The sequence below is a fragment of the Lycorma delicatula genome, chromosome 10 (genome assembly GCF_047948215.1).
Source record: "Lycorma delicatula isolate Av1 chromosome 10, ASM4794821v1, whole genome shotgun sequence".
Taxonomy (NCBI): Eukaryota; Metazoa; Arthropoda; class Insecta; order Hemiptera; family Fulgoridae; genus Lycorma; species Lycorma delicatula.
In genome coordinates this window covers 71,631,789-71,650,133 of record NC_134464.1, presented here as the reverse complement: position 1 = coordinate 71,650,133, position 18,345 = coordinate 71,631,789, and the positions used below count along the sequence as shown (strand labels likewise).

The 18,345-nt window shown below is 29.7% G+C and overlaps 1 protein-coding gene across 2 annotated transcripts in view; it reads right to left on the bottom strand.

Moving 5' to 3' along the window:
- Positions 1-2,768: 2,768 nt before the first annotated feature.
- Positions 2,769-18,345, bottom strand: part of Pus7 (pseudouridine synthase 7) — a 79,296-nt gene continuing 63,719 nt past the window's right edge. The window contains exons 12-15 of one of the 2 annotated variants that reach the window (XM_075376532.1): positions 14,015-14,225; positions 10,011-10,162; positions 9,736-9,774; positions 2,980-3,195 (exon numbers count right to left, since the gene is read on the bottom strand). In XM_075376532.1, coding sequence (XP_075232647.1) covers positions 9,770-9,774; positions 10,011-10,162; positions 14,015-14,225 — 368 coding nt within the window. In that variant the 3' untranslated portion in view covers positions 2,980-3,195; positions 9,736-9,769. Of the gene's footprint in view, positions 3,196-9,735; positions 9,775-10,010; positions 10,163-14,014; positions 14,226-18,345 lie in introns of both variants that reach the window. The other variant, XM_075376530.1, reaches the window with a different exon arrangement.

Sequence of the window (18,345 nt, the reverse complement as noted above, 5' to 3'; positions counted from 1 at the left end):
ATAATAATGGGAGGAATCCAGAAAGGGGCTAAAAGAAACCCTTTCAGTAAAGCTAACAGGTCCGTTTAACAATTGTCCTTTGTAATGCAATCCCCTGACACACCTAAAAGAAAATGTTGTTCTGTGAGAAGAGTTACTGAACCCAGGTTAGGAATGCATGGGAAACTGAAAGGACTTGGTCAATCATTCTCACGACCTCAACTGGTCCTGAAGGTCAAGAATACAGGAATATAAATACTCCAGGGAAGACGAGTTGAAATCAGTTCTGTGAGAGAATTCTAAGCGAGGAGTGATTATGTGAGTTTGAAGCTAAAGAATTCTGAGAGGAGGTCATTGAAGGAGTGAATTTCTAGTGCGTACAAGTCTGACGCGATTAAGGTGATGTCACAAGTAATCCTGGTACATGAAAACAAAAAATTGATCGGTGAGTAACTGTTAAGACTACAAGTGAAAGAGATAATGTATTAAATTTCAATCATAAATTGTTAGGGTAGTTTTATTTATGAACGACAAAGGTATCTGCAGTAAAAGAACTTTATACTTATCTTTTTTATTGTACTATTGTTGTTAATACGAGACTAGTTGTTAAAAATGTTAAGAATGATCATGCTAATAACATCTTTTGTCAATAGGACTGAATTCTGGTTTTCAATATTTAATCTACCTGTAAATAAATCCTTAATATTATTATTGTTGTGGTAATTACTATTATTATTATTATTATTATTATTATTATTATTATTATTATTATTATTATTACTATTGTCATTATTTGATTTATCTATTTTATTTATGTTCCTAACTAATAAATTGTAATTGTATAAACATTTACAATTGTCAATCTCTCAATACCCTGATCAAACTGCAAACAAGTGACACTTGTGTCAGAAGTGGGGTATTGAAAGTGTTATAAAGTTATAACAGTTTTTATCTGTTTATAATTTATGTAAGTTTAAGGTTTATTGGTCAAATTTTATTTCTATTTTGATTTGTTGGTACAGATGCTGTATTGTTTGACATTATTAACATTTAACTGTATTGTTTGTATTGTTAACATTTTTGTATTGTTTATTCTTGTATTTTGATGTTTTGTTAAATGATCAATACCAGGTCTGTATGTTACTGATAAGTTTTTTTCTAATTATTTTATTTTTTTCTTGAAAGTGGAGATATTTTTTCTTGGAATCTCTCAATATCTTGATCAAGCCACGAACACGTGACAATATGAAATCAACTGAGCATTTAATCACAGAAATGGAATATTTAATAAAATAATGATTTCTATAAAAATAGTAAAAACAAAACAAAATGTAATGACTAAAGCAAATGTTGTATCAATGCGATAAAATTATGACAAAACAAAAATTTAACAATTCAAACATAAAAATAGTACAACGCAGTATTGCAAAGTTATTATTTGTAATGTAGGAATAACATCTTGCATCTGATTCAGCACTCCATAAGCTAAAGGTGTGTCATCACACCATTAGTTTTAACAACCAATATTCATTACCAATTTTCAAGATAAAATAATTTTCATGAATTGATGTAACCCTTAAATAAGCAAATAAAATGGAAATATTATTTTTAACAAGCAATACCTGATCATTATATACCTTATACAAAAGGGGTTATATGCTAATTAAAAACCTATTACCATATAATTTAATTTTTTAATTACAACACCTAAGGCAAATTAAAAAGAAAAAAAATGTTTATAAAAAGATTCGTTTACACTCCATTGGCTGTTAATCAGTTAATTTTTTCAAAGTACATTCACAAGATCCCACATCCTAAATCATAATTGAAATAATTCTGTTATTGTATAATAAATATAAAGAAATATACAATCTTCATTATTTTTAAATTTTTTATTAAGCATTAACAGAATTATTTCAATCATAATTGAGGGTGCAGGATCCTGCGAAAGTACTTTCATGAAAAATTAAGGTAAGATAGATATGTCTTATCTCAATGTTCTGTACTAGGTGGTTTATTTAATAGAATTTAAATATAATTCTTATACTTATTTATACACAAGTACTCCAAATGTTTATTTTTAACTCTCCGATAACTACAGACCTACACTCAATTACAGCTATCCTACTCATTTTCTTAATGATAATATATAGATTTTATAATTGTGAAAAAACACCAAACTTGACTGAGCTTATAACTCAGAACCTTCAGGCTGAGAGTGAAATAGTATTATGACAATTAGCAGAATCATGACCTTCAATAGTACTAATTACTTTTCTTTTTTTAGTAGTTAAATTACTTTTCTGGGAATTTTTTAGCTCTTTTTATCCATTTAAAGATTGCCGCATATCTTGAGTTATAAAGAAAAATGAAACAAAAAAAATTATTTTTTTTAATTTTTAGGATAGGACAGACATGCTTCTACATGTACTTTAACAAGGAAAAACACAATGCTTGAAATGATATAAAATTATCACATCCTTGCATGAATTGAACTCAGGACTGACCTAGACTAATCAAAAACACAACATATGCTAAACACTACAGCAACTTTCTATCAAGACTTTACCTTAACTACCAGTTTAACGACAGGGCACATGAATAAAGAAATTTTTTATGTGGTTGTTGAGTTTTCTAAAAATTATTAAATCATGGAAATACCAAATATAAAAATAGAAAAACTGTTCAAAAAACTACAAACTTCTTACTCAAAAAACTTTCATTTTTACTAATAAAAGTTATTGAATAATAATAAAAATAAATAAATAACTGAAGAAACCAATAAAAAATAATAAAGAAAAAATATTTAATTCATATTTTTAATATAAATTGTGACGTCCGCATATTATTTTCATTGATACATAAAATCATTTTAAATGAAATATAATAAAGGTGTTACATCTCAATCTTCTTCATAATTAAAAAATTATTTCATTTCATCAATTCATTCACTTTGTGGAATTTTTTTAGGGCTATTTCCATTTTCACTATTTTTCTCAATGCTATTGCCCATTTCATTATTTTTATCACGGCTAGTGACACTTTCACTATTTTTTTTAGTACTGCCACTTTCACTATCTTCTGGTTGATGTTGCGCTGATAAAGTAGCATGGTAACTAGATGAAGTTTCACATTTCATTATTTCACGAAGTGCCATTGTAGCATAACTGCATGGTCCAAGCGTAAATTCTAGTAGTAAAGCCTTATATTTTCCATCTGTGAAAACAGAAATAAACCATAATTATCATTAACAACTGACTTAGTTTGGGTTTCCTAAAAGACATACATTTCCTCTTTTCAATACTATTGATGTTTTATTTGCCAACAGCAGAAGGATGACTATATGAATATTGTTTGTATGTTTTTAGCACTGAAAATCCACAACAGGTATACTGATATTACAAAATGATAATCAAATGATGCTTCTAATCTTAAGTAAATATTAGTATATGGTGATTTAAAAACCTAAACATTATTCCACACTGACAATTCAAAATTGAAACTCAAATTAACTATTAAATAAAATACATGAAAACATGCGTTCCGAATAAGAATCATAACATTCAACAGTCTAATATCTTTCATCAAATAAATTTAGTAAATCATTTTTTGGTTTAAATAAACCAAACTGATCATAAGTTTAAAGATACATGGTGCCAACATATCAATTAATAACGGCATGGCTTTAAATGTTTAAAGAAATGAATAGTAAAAAAAAAAAAAAGAGGTGAAATCTGAAAGACAATGTACTAGGCAAAGATGTCAAGTATGTTTTATTAGTTCATAGTATTGCATTAGGTGCCCGATGACATCAATCCACGATTGTAGTTTGAAGTCTGATATTTCTAATTCCACAACATATGATTTTAAACAGAAGATATTATGATTAAACACATGAAAATTTCAACTTGACACAAAATTGAAGTGGTCTCAAACATTTCAGTTTTCAAATGATTTATATTGGGCAACATAGATTGTGGAAGACATAATATTTTCAAAGATTAAGTAATGTTTTATATAAATGGTTACATGAATTATCATAACCGTTGAATTTTAGATCAGCACCAGTAAATGTAACGAGTTATATGTTTCAGAGATTAGTTAGATGTAAATTCAGTTAAGGCAATGATGTAGGAGTGGTTTTCTTTTGTTTCTATTTTTTAAAATATAAAACCGTTATGGCTACAACCTAAACATGTTTCACAAGTTTGCTTTCCAGTAAATTCACGAAGAAAATGGTTAAGTTGTATGTCAGGAGAATGAAGCACAATCATGTTTTACATTGAAGGTTAATGTATTCAATGAAAGGAAAGTGGATGCTGTAGCCATGTTGGAAGTAATCCAGCTTACATGAATAGAGACAGAACACTGTTCTGATATCTACTGTGCACATATAAAACTTATTGATACAGGTAAAAAAATTTATACATTTTCTGATTATTTTTGTAGAAATACAAACTTCTTACATAGAATAAAAAATTACCAACACACCAAATGTTATGATTCTTTTTACAAAACCCTGAATATATTTCGGTTTATAATCTGTTCAGAATATTTTTTTTTTTGTTTATCATTTAAACTAAAAGTAAATTACCTCATTATATGAATTTAAAGTTGTCCATCTTTTACCTCATCATATAAAAGCAAAAACATTTATTGAAATATGCAAAACAAATTAAATTTTTTGAATGATTTTATATTTTTTTAATTAAATTAAACTTAATGAATTTATTTCAACTTTGATGAAAAGATTGGTTAAGTTACAATTTATAGACCAGTTCTTCTTATAAAGAAATAGATTTTCTTACATTTAATTAATAAAATTCCAAATAAAGGACTGAACTGAATTTTTAAGTGACTATTAAATTATAAATTTCATATACTCTTCAAATCAAGTTAGAACAACATGGTTATTCGATTCAGACAATTTATTCTGAACTGTTAAGTTTAAACAGTCAAAATAACTAGCTTGATGTTTTGCAGACTTAAAGCCAATTTTTTCAACATATTATTCAATGCAACATTAATGTTTTAAAAGCTGAAATTAAAAAGATACATCACTTAAAGAAATGATTAATTTATAGATCATTATTTTAAATATAAAAGCGAATCACTTTACCTAAAACAATTATTAATAGTTAAAATATCTATATGTAATTGATACAGCAATGGGCAAAGAATGGGAGTTGTAGATGCAACATATTTATTTAATTAACACATGTAGTTGCTACTGTTATGTTAAAAAGTTTTGATTTGTTGCAATTATTTTTTAATAAGCACATTATTTTCAAAATAGTTGTAAAAAATTAATATAAATAGTCTGTCCTCAGCACATCATATTTCTGATGATTTTCAATGTCTACAATGAAAATTAACAACTGTGATAAGTCCTCAAAATGTATGTATAGAGATACAAAAAAACTCAAAAGATACTTAAAAAAAAAATATATATATATATATATCATACTCTCACAATCACATATATGTAAATAAATATATACAATTCTTACTTCAGAACAAGACAGGATAAAAGAAACACCTTGGTGATCACTGACTATAAAAAAGTATTTACATTCTAAAAGCAATATTAAATATTCAATTTATTCTGCACCAACATTTTAAGCTGATATGAGTACTGATGATGTCTTATTTTATATAATCTGAATTGCTCCTGGTCCTGATTAAACCATATTACTGACTATGCACCTCCTGAATTGGGTATTCTAACATTTCCTCAATAAAGGACCTACTCAACAGTTCTCTAATAACTGTGAATTATTTACATAAGTTGTGCCTTCCATGATATAAGAAAGATAAATCAATACCTGTGCAGGAAAATTTACATCAACTAAGGTTTAATGGTTTTATTTAATTAAATTGCTGATTTTAATTGAAGCTAATGCTTCAATTAATGCTTAGTAGAAAGATTTAGTTATGAATGATTCATTTTATTTCTAGAACCTCCTAAAATATATTTTCAGATACACCTGGGAAATATACCTCCTAAAATAAGGGAAATAGGAAAATAGTTATTCATGAAGAAAATGAAATATCACAAACGACTAACTTTTTAGAATTCATTTCAAACATATTGTACTGGAATTGTAAGTGTGCCTCTGTAAAGAACGGGTTGTGCAAGAGAGAGCAACAATAGCTGGCGGTACTAAAACGTCATTCAATAAGTAGTGATACTAATAGTACCAAAACACAAAGTGCCTGCAACTATCTTAACTGCAAAATTTGTCTTTCTAACAAAATTAATTATTTATTATTTTATTTAACTACTAACAGAATATAATGACAATAATAAGTTTTCTCTAATAATATTATTTTTTGAATGATTAAAGATTAAGGTTTTAAATTTAAATCAGCCTATTTTATATTTACTAAAAAGATAATAAATATTTTTACTAGTACATAAATAATTTTTGTACTTACTGTTAATGTTCTGTGGCCAGTTCATCTGTGTGTATCATCTCTGTCAGATTCAGAGTATGTTGAAGAATTATCTGTCTGCCTTGCCAGTGGACATAATAAACATATATATGACATTTGAAACAATTCTGTCTTCAGCCCAGTATTCTTCCTCCAGTTTTGTTACTTTTGAACAGTAACTTTTCCAATTTGTTCAGGTACTGTTTTGAAGCCCATATCTGTTAGTTTCTTTAAATTATCTACATTTAAGTCACCACAATTATTTTCTTTCAGAAAGCATTTTACTTTAGCCCAAGCCAGCCAGTTCAATTACTGAGGTAGTCTTACAACTTCATAACACAAACCAGACAGTTATTCATCGATTTTCTAAACTTTTGGTTTGTGTAACTAGTAACTGAATGAGCTGTTCCTTTCTCCCTGATAAATAACACTGAACTATTTTTCCCTGTAACCAGTTTACTATTTATAATTTAAATTAATTTTTCCTGCCAAGACAGAATGGTGCAGGCGTTATCAATAACAATGATTGATTAATCAGGAATATTTGGTAACAATTTTTCCCTTAACCATTTCTCAATTATTATAGTTCAATTGCTCGTGATAGTCTCCACTACTTGTTCCAGATTTATATACCAATTTGGTGCCAGCAACAAACTCCTCCTCACTTCCTGTATTTAATATTATTAAACGATTAGCCACATTCCAGTTGTCTGCAACTCCAAAAACAATGTCAGATTGCCAACATTTTTGAAATGTTAAATTGACATCAGTCCACTACTTACCTACATAAAATATCCTTTTCCTGGCTTTTTTCAAGGCTTTCACCTTCACTAAAATATGTAACACAAGAAAACATTATTTGGCCTTATCGTTAATAAATATCTTTCTTTTACTTTGACATTTCCTCCATATAAATCCTATTCCTTTTATCAGTTTCAACAAAGATTTTCAGCCCAATGGAAAGCGTATTCTTTGTTTCACTACTAGTAGTAATTTTGGAATGGTTGGAACAATTTGTTTATTGGCAAAAAATTCTTGGATTATCCAAAATATTATGTTTTTATCAAATCATCAATCCTAAATATATTTTTATCCCCATTTTTTGCTTTATAGTTTTCTCCAGGCATAGATCATTTTTGTTGAGAAATCCCTGGATTTTCTTCTAGCTCTTTCTTATTCACCACTTCTTGTCGAATTTTCAAAATAAACCTCTACGATTTTCCAGTGTAGTAAGCAGCGTGACACAGGATAGCTACATCCTAAATGTATTTGCCTCAAAGTTACACTTTTCAATAATATATCTAATTAGTTCCCGTCCTTCACTGTTTGTTTTACAGTTACTTCCCCCTATTTCGATCATATTTGACTTGATCTAACATTAAACACTTATTAAAACTTGTTAGACTACATTTAACAGAACATAATTTACCCAGCACAAATAACATATTTATTATTTCACGATTAATTCACCAACATGAACAAAAAGAAAGAAACTAAAAACTAAAAACAAATAACAGTAGGAGCATTAATAATTTGTGACAAATAAAAAGTTTTACTGACAGAAAGAAAAACTTCAAGAAGCTGATTTATGAACAATCACTGCATTTAATACATTACACAAATGATTAGTGCCAAATTTTTCAACTAGAGTAGTACTAGTAAGTGTTGTTATGATGAGATAAGCACTAGCTACTGACATGACACAACCACATTGTTTCATCTCTCACACTACCCCTTGCTGAGGCACACTTATTTCATCAGTATCAAATAAGACAATTTTAACTCATGATGAATAAAAGAATGTGTTTTAGTTTGTATTTATAAGAAAAGAAATAGATAACAACTGAAAACATTTAAAAGTTAAGTCCATCCAACAACATAAACATAAATTTAAGTTTTCTAATAAATTTTAATGTACAAGGTTCATTCAAAAAAAGACCAAACTTTTAAATTGCATGTCAATGTCTGCAGATGGAGTACTCCAGCCACTTTGAGCATCTAGCGAATATCTTGGTAACATATCACCTTTTACTGGATTCCAATCTATGTGCTAGTTGTCGACTAACTACCAATTGAGTGAGGTCATGCATAAGCTGCTCATTGGATTAGTGAAAAAATAAAAATGAAAGAGTTGGAGGAACAGCATGTCTTTTGTGTGAAAATTAGCATAAAACTAAGGGAAACCTTCATAGAAACATTTCCAATGCTTAAACGTATACAAGGATGAATGCATGAGCCGAACATAGTGCTATGATTGATTTAAGCATTTTAAGGTCAGAAGTTCGGTTGCCGAAGATCCAAGGAATGGATAACTTTCCAAATCAACAGATGACCAACATGTTAAGATTGTGTGTACACTGTAATTTCTTCAAAGTCGTCATTTAACTCTCCATGAGGTTTCTGAAGAAGTTTGCATATGTGTAGGGATTTTGCCATCAAATCCTGACTGAAAAATTTGCAATGCTTCGCATCAGTACAAAATTAATGCTACATTAGTTGACAGATGACCAGAAGCAGACAGTTTTATACAACATTTCATACAGATGCATTTTTCCTCCAACTCTTTCATTTTTGCTTTTCTACTAATCCAACAAGCAGCTTATGCATGACCTCACTCAACAGATAGTTACTTGACAACTAACATATAGATTGGAATCCAATAAAAGGCTATATGTTAAAATATGCTGCTAGGTGTGCACGATGGCCAGGGTATCACCATCTGCAGATGTTGGCATGCAATTTAAAAAGTTCAGTATTTTTTTAACCTTGTATTTTTACCACAAAGAATAAGAATTTCTTAACACTTAAAAAAAAATCAAAATTTTGAGAATATAAGTACAGTTATGGCATTTCTACTGTTAATAAAACATACAAATTTTTATAGTTTGCATTTTTTGAAAATATCTTTCACTAATAACTAAATGTTCAAACAAATTTAATTTTCATCACACTTTTTTTCAAACACCAAAGCCAAACTAGTAGAAAATAACCAAGTCATTGACAATGGTCAATCCCAACAACAGTACAGTATTTTCAAAAACAACCAACATGCCATCTGTTACTAACAAGGAAAGGTAAAAAGATAAGTTTTTAATTTGCCTTCTTCACTGAGATGAGTAAACTAGACACATATGCACATCAAGCCAAACAAAATAGTGATGATAATTAGCACAACTGTTATCATCATATTCACCATGGGACTGGTGATGTAATGAATATCACTATTCTAAGAAAAAGACTGCCTGTAATACTGTACATGCTTTACATGCATAATAACTATAAGAAATGAGAAACACAATTTAAAGCAACAAATTAATGTACCTTTTTCTTGAGGAAATGCTCTGTATATGCTGCTTCAACCTGTAGTGGAAATTTAATGTACTACTCATATAAACATAAAATTATGAAAAAAAATTATCAAATAAAAATTAAAATAAGTAGTAGAAAATTTTAAGTTATTTCAATTTATGCCAAAGTTATTTATTTACTGCTGGGCTAACTATGAAGAACAACAAGATAAGTCTTTAAGTTGTTAGAACAGAAATTGCAAATAGTAAAATATCAAAAATAAAAATATTAAATAACATTATTTTTACCAGAGCAGCTTTCAATAGGTTTAACTCCATTCATTTCATCAAAATCAGAAATAAGCAAATCCGCATTTTCATCTGAATACTTTAATATTGACCATGAAGTATTATCTGGTTTTTCTATCATCTTTCGATATGTTCCACACATAGAAAATATACTGAAAAATTTAATGTTACAGTAATGATTTTTTTTTCTTCAAGTATACATAAATACAAAAAAAGCTATGTTAAATAGACATTAAAATAAAATCATGAAGAGAAATGGTATAAATTTTTATTCTAAACAATCCTTATCATTCTATGTAGGTAAAAGAAATAATGACGATAAATATGAATACAAAAAAAATTTGTACAGTACAAAGCATACAAAAAATCTTCTTTTCCATACAGTAGGTAGATAAGTTAATATGTTTATAATTACGAGATCAGTAAATAAAGTAATGAGACTGGTTCAGAAAAACTTTTTAGTTGCAATCCAATTACACATGGACTCTATCACCTTCGAAATAGTTCCCTTGGAAAGTCACACAACACTTCAAACGGTTTTCCCACTCATCATAACAGTGTTGGAACTTAGAAATCAGAATATCCTTCACAAGGTCGGTTACATTTTTAAAAATGTTTTTGAGGTGTAAAAAGTCAGGAACAGGAAAAAGTCGCAGGGACTCAAGTCACGTGAATAAGGTGGTTGAGGAACTACAAGAATGCTTTTTTCTTTGCCAAAAACTCATTAATTGAGACTGCAGTGTGACAAGGTGCTTTGTCACGATGCAGCATCCAGTTGTCTTTGATGGCTGGTCTCATGTGGGCAACTCTTTTCCGCAGTCTTTAAAGAATTTCACTGTAAACATATTAATTTACAATCTGTCCTGTAGGCAAAAACTACTAGTAGACAATGTCATTACTATCAAAGAAATATATTAGCATGGTTTTTGTTTTGCTCATTTTTGCTTTTTTGGAACGTGTTTAGTTTGAAGTATAACACTCCTTGCTCTGGCATTTTCTTTCTGGGTAGAACTCAAATATCCAAGATTCATCATCAGTAATTACATTTTTTAGAAAATCAGGATCAGTTTCAATTCGCCCTAAAAAATCGTGGCACACTTCCACTCTGCTGTGTTCTGTTCAACAGTGAGGTTTTTTGGGACCAATTTTGCATAAACTTTTCATGTTAACTCATTTGTCAAAATTTGATGGACTGTGCTATGGTTTAAATTCAATTGTTCTGCAATTATTCTGACAATTAATCGCCAGTCGTACCGTATCAAGTCTCTGATTTGCTCAACACTGTCATCACTTTTTGGCATTAATGTTAACGGTCTCCCACAGCGTGGATCATCTGCAACTGATTCCTGGCCATCTGAATATGCTTTAAACCACCTAAAAACTTGAGCTCATGACAGAGCATCATCTCCATATGCCCTTTTCAGTTTTGAAAAAGTTTCAGTAGCATTCTCACAGAGTTTAATACAAAACTTGATTGCATAACTTTGCTCATAATTAGTATCACTCATTTTTGTAATGCACAAAAAAAACTTGTTTTAAGAAATGTTTGTTTACGTCTCACGTAGCAACAATAGACTAAAAATATATAAATAGCCATATGTTTACTAGTAACTTTACAGTGTTGCTGCTTTGGCTGCCAAAAAGCTAGTCTCATTACTTTATTTACCAATCTTATATAAGTTTAAGATAATATAATTATAACACATCACGTGTTTCATTTATTATTATTATTACTACAAGTTTTTTATTTTATATTAGCATCCCCCATCAGAGCTTCACTTGTGCTATATGAGTGTTTTTTTAGCATTACAAGTGGGCTGTTGCTCTCAAGAGTTATCACTATTCACAACTTATCAGATAAAATAAAACATTTATCATTTAGATAAAAGATGCATTCCCAAAATTACATTTTTGATGAAATCAGGATGATATTGAAATTATTTAAGAGCTACTTTGCTCCCAGCACAGCAAATAACCACTGACATAGCAATAGTTACATATTTTAATCGTGCTACAGATTTAAATATCTTTCAAATTCTGAAACTCAATTTCAGGGTTATAATCAAAAGCTGATTTGCGACCAAACATACTCAAATGCTGAACTTGAGTTTGAGCCGAGTGTGTACAATTACTCTTCAAGTCTAAGAGAATCCTCCCATATCGAATCATATTGCCTACAATCATAAATTCTAGTAGCCCTAGAAGTTCCTTTTCTTATCTGTGTCCAATCGACCAAGCCATTAAGAAAATATTAATATCAAATTGAAAGTCAAATCTATGCCAATTGTGTGTATGGCTTACCCTGATGGAATTTCTTAGTTCAGTGTATAAAAATCTAAAGAGTGCTTCTTTGCTTGTGTGAGGATGAGTTCTCATGGTTGTCGCCAGGTTAGACAATGACATTAAATTTAGTAATAAAACATAAAAACTTTCTATCTTGATATCAAAATTCAACATTCCTCAAACCTTTGTTAAATCTGTAAATAGTTGTCATTATCTTTAGTTTTATTATCAAACTAATTTTAATTTGTTTTTATGTATTACAATAATAATATAAACTGATATTTTATGTCACTAAATTTACTAAATCACATAACTTTCTGAAGAAGAAGTCTATACCAACATAGACAACCATCAATATAGACAACAATGTCTATTGTTATAGACAAAAACATAAATTTAGCAAAAGAAGTTCTAGGTTATTTATTTATACATTTTTTTTCTATTCATGATTTATATAGTAGTGAATTTAACGAGTTCTGAACTGTGATAAACATTCCTGGGGGTCATAAGAAAGCTACAGTTAAAATTTTGTAATTGTTTCAGAAGTTTTCGCAATTATTGGGAACAAACAAAAAATATATCTTGCTGTATAGTAGTGAGATAAATTTATTTTCATTTTATTTTGTATTTATATCTATTTTCACTAATTACTCAAATAACATATTTTTAAAAATTTTTAAATATTTTTTTAACCAATATATCAAAATTATATTATCATTTTAAATATTACTCACTAAATAAAGACAAGCAAGAAGTAAGAACACTTAGTTATTGAAACGCTTTTGAAATATCACATGTAAAATTACATAACTAAATATCCAAATACTACCCTAGTCATTAAAAATAAACTTCTTTCTATCACAAGCATCAAGGTTAGAGTAACATTAATCTTGATGATAAGTTAGTTAAACAAATCTTGAATAAGTTAACAAAATTTATTTTTACAATCATAAAATTGATTTTTTTGCTATTAATATATATTCTTTTAAATAGTTATTATTTTCTGTAAGAATATTGTTATTCTGCTAATATCTAACAACATCAAAGAAATATATAAACAGGAGTTGCAAAAGGTTTTTAGCCACAATGCATAAATTAAAGAGTAAAATTAAAATATTAAGTGATGTAATCATCTGGACTGCACAAATAAAATTGCTAATTCATTCGACTTTGAATTGGCTCTAGGAGCACAGGTTACTTTGGTTGACGTGATTTTTGGAATGGGGTTACCTAATCCACAAAATGAAGATATAATCTTCAATATAATGGTATTTTTCAAAACTAATAGTTTAATTCTTGAAATGACAAGTCAATTTTTTTATGAATTATCTCTATCTCAAAAATGAGGCATTAATTTTCACTGGTAAACTTTACTATGATGAAATTTATTAATTAGTTTATAATTCATTCAAAAGAAATTTAGACATTTTCTCAGTATTTTTTATTTTTATTGCTATTTATTGTTGTTATTAATAACAGTAATAATAAAAAACCTGAAGCATCAAATACAGTATTGTGTCACTAATACATTTAGAGATACATTTCATTTCAATTCATATATCGTCTTCAGTTTCCATCTCTTTACCGCAATTAAAAAATAAATTATAATAAATACTCTGATTAAATCTTTTTTAAATTCTGTATCAGATTAATGTAAAAAAACTGTTTTAAAATAATTTTAATAAATTTAGGTGTATTTAACAAATACCTATTTTACTTACTGAGCGTATGGTTTAAATTCTTCTAACATTGATAGACTTAAATCATCTTCTTTTAAAAATTCATTATACCAACCTGCTACAACATTTTTTGGATAATTAATATTATAACCGGGTAAAGGATAAATAACATCTTCAATGTTAGCTTCTTTAGCATCTTCCTCTGTTAAATATTTTATTTTAGACCATCTAGATGACTCAGCCGTAAATTCATCTATAAAAATAAAATATAATTGTTTTTTTTTAATTATCACACTAATAAATTGAAACTAAATTATTATTATTTCTTTTTTTTTTATCAAAGGGCTTCAAAACTACTAGACAATTTACTAATAAACTTTTTACTGTATACATATATATATAGTTGCTACATACATGCTGAGCTTCATATTGGTGAGTGCGACGCTAGCCATTTAGAAGTCAGTGAAAGTACAATACACCTATGGGTCTGCACAAGCAGCTATGCCCACTAATCCAGCTGACCGCACAACACATTCCACTACAGCGACACTGCAACCCCCACCTCTGAGGCGCCTATAAAAGACCAGTACTAATAGAGCGAAAGATTATTTGACATTAATCACTACCCGAGAAGATAAAAGACTTTCCCTGGCCAGCCCAACATGGGTCGCCTGGCCGGCCTGCTGAGGGAACCGCTTGGTTGCATACATTATCTTCCTGCCCCGGCTTGTCGGACTTCAAGCTTGGGGAGAACTGCCTTGGCTGCACTGGTGGAAGATGACCAACGCTGAAACACACAAACTGCCTTTTCAGAGCCATCACTCCAAAAACCTCAAGCAGTTCTTTTCAGGGCTAATATAAGGTTCTAAGATACTATGTGCCATCAAAACCACTTGGCAACAAGGGGTGCCCAACATGGGGGAAGAATGTAACGACCCACAGACTATTGCTAAGCTGTGGTCCCAACTTTATGGATGAATGCAATTGGCTAATGAACCAGTGGAGCTTCTCCTGTTGCAGAAGAGGAAACTCATTCACCGACTCGTTCCAGGTAATGAAGTTGCCTTCCTACCAATACTGCTGGAGCAGCTCAGACTCCAGATTCGACTTTTGCTGCAAGTGCAACCATCCATGATTTTGACTACCCACCATCAGGTCACCATCATTGAAGCAGACGAGCAGAGATCCAAGCTACAATGAAGTTGGAGAGTGTTCACCAAAGTCGCAGTAGTTCTGGGTGGAGCGAGCTCCACTCAGAACTACTGCGACTTTACCAGATTGAGCTTCAACCAGATACTTCTATGGCAAGAACAGATGACAAAGCAACTCAAGTAGCCTGGTTCCATGGTGTCATTATTGCCCGGACTGCCATTTCCACAGGGACTGCCCAATATAGAAGACACAGCAGGGAAACAAATAAGGGTCCCAGCAATGAAGTCAACCGGGGCCCTCATCAACTAGGCTCGAACCTCCTTAAAATCACCGTCGAAGTAGCAGGATGACACATGAAGGCAGCCATAGATTCTGCAACCAACTTCAGCTTTGTAAGAACTGAGCTGTTACTATGACAAGCAAATTCCAATACAGACAGATCTGGCATTGAATTGTAGTTCCTGCCATACCACAGGAGTGGTGCAAGCAGAGCTTCGCTCTAGTAAATGAGAATTAAGAACAAATCATATGGCTCATACACAGTATCTTCAACTGTTTCATTATTTACCTACCAACCATTTTGAAAGCAGTCTGTTCTATGTGAAGTTGTTGGCAATGATCAATAATAGCTGCAACAATAAATAATTCTACCAGTTGTGAAATCAAGAATGTGATTCAATTTTTCAACACAAAAAATCATGCTTCAAAAATTTATTGTGAATTATATGAAATTTATAGGCCTACAATAATGAGTGAAGGCAGTGATATTATAGATTTAATAAGAAAAATTATTTATTTTTTATAAAATAAAAAATCTGATCTTTTCATATTATTTTTTATTGTTATTATTGTACAATGATAATAGAAATAAGCTAAATATAAAACTCTAAAACAATGCTTTTGTGTGGCCTCATACCTAGGCCATATCAACAATATCTAAAATATAACTCGATCGCTTTCAGCTTTTACATCATCAGGAAAACATATAGATATTTATTAAAAATATATTCATGTAGCCATTATTATGATAGTTACATTCATTACCAACAAAACTTCACTATTATTGATCAAAGTCAAGTTTTACTTTTGAAAAAGCGTAGGAGTTTTCATGAAATGGCGTATAAGATTACCCATTTTTTTTTTTTTTTTTTTTTTTTTTTTTTGCTGTTAACTAACTGCTGTTAATTAATAATTGCTTATTTATTTTCAATTTATTTAATTTTTCTGTAGAAAGATTTTAATAACTGAATTAAAGAGAATTCTAAAAACATAAATCTGGATTCATATTAATAACTAAGCAAAAAAAAAAATAAATAAATAAATAAAAAATATGTAACAATAAATATGTAACAAATACATATAACCTTTTTTTATATTTATTGAGAAAAATTACCTTTTATATTAAAATTACAAGAAAATTAAAATTGGCCAAATTAACTAACGTAAGCCAATATAGTAAGCATTTATTTTCCATAATATTCCAATAAATTAATTTAATATATTTAGCAAATAATTATTTTTTTAAACCTCAAAAAATAACTTTGTACAATTTTCAGTTTTATTAATCTACAAAATATTTTTATAATTTAATAAGCATCACTAGCTCTGCACTAAATACAATGAAATGAATTTTAAAGAAGATAACAACAGATTATTTAAATGTTCGCTTAAAATAATTAAAATCTTAATTGCAAAACAATATAGTTCAACAAGTTTAATTGGAGCCAGCCTCCGTGGCTGATTAGGTAGCGGCTCGGCATTTCTTGCAAGAAAGTGCCTGGATTTGAATCCTGTTCAGGCATGGTATCTTTTCATATACTACAAATTTCCACGAGGCTAATGAGCATAGCTGTTAACCCCACTCTTTAATTACAAATAAAAAGTTTAAATGGAAAAAGGCATTGTTTATAATAAAAAAAGGAATTAAATATATATAAATAATAAAACTAATACCATTTACAAGATAACATATTTCACGGCTTTCTGTATGAAAAAATGTAAGAAAAAATACAAGTTGTATTAGGTCCTAAATGAAATTAAAAGGAATAAAAGAAATTATTTATTTTTTTTTTATAACTGTATGAAGAAAAAGATTAACTGATCGAAACTATATATATATATAAAATAAGAAACAAAATTTGTTTTTCAATAAAATTAGTATTCAAAAAACTTGCATATATGTGTGTCTGTGTGTGTGGGTGTGTGTCTTTGTAAAAGGCATGTTTAGCATTAAAACAACTAATATAAACACAAGCGTAATTAAAAAATGTATGGCTGTCTACAACGCATCACGGCAAGGACAATGTTTAAATGTAATATATAAAATTCTTCACATACTGTTGCATAATTATATATTGCATTCATATGCATCTAAATTTTAAATCAAAACAACATTTCCTACATTTATTGGGTAGAAGTAAGCGATAATGGATTACCACACACACACACACACACACACACACACACACACGCACACGCACACGCACACACAGAGACAGAGAGACAGAGACAGACAGAGAGAGAGAGAGAGAGAGAGAGAGAGAGAGAGAGAGAGAGAGAGAGAGAGAGAGAGAGAGAGAGAGAGAGAGAGAGAGAGAGAGAGAGAGAGAGAGAGAGAGAGAGAGAGAGAGAGAGAGAGAGAGAGAGAGAGAGAGAGAGAGAGAGAGAGAGAGAGAGAGAGAGAGAGAGAGAGAGAGAGCGTGAGAGAGAGAGAGAGCGTGAGAGAGAGATTAATAAAATAAAATTTAATGTACTTTTCATTTAAAAAAAAATGCGTATATGTAATTTAATAGGCGTACAAGGAAGTCATGTGGTGTCCACATCAGATTTTTTAATAGTATTTCCAGCCGATTTGTTTCATTTTCCAAATATCGCGTTTTTTACTAACACTATTTTTCCATCGTTCCAAATTTGAACGCTTAAAACTCGATAACGAAGGCGTTAACAGAAAAACGGCGTTCACCGTTGTTTTTTTCGTAAAAGTTTAAACCGAAATCACGTATCGTACGTCAACCTTCCTATTTAAAAGATTAAGTTTGATTTATACGGCGGAAAAAATTAAAAACCCACCGTAATGCAGATTTTTTTAACTTTGGTGAACCCCATTTCTTTCTACGCCCGTAGACGCTTTTTTTCGAATTATAATATATTTGCACTTTTTTTTTACGAAAGATTAGGCGATTATATTTCTTCTTCGCTTCCGTCACCCCAATTTAGCGAAT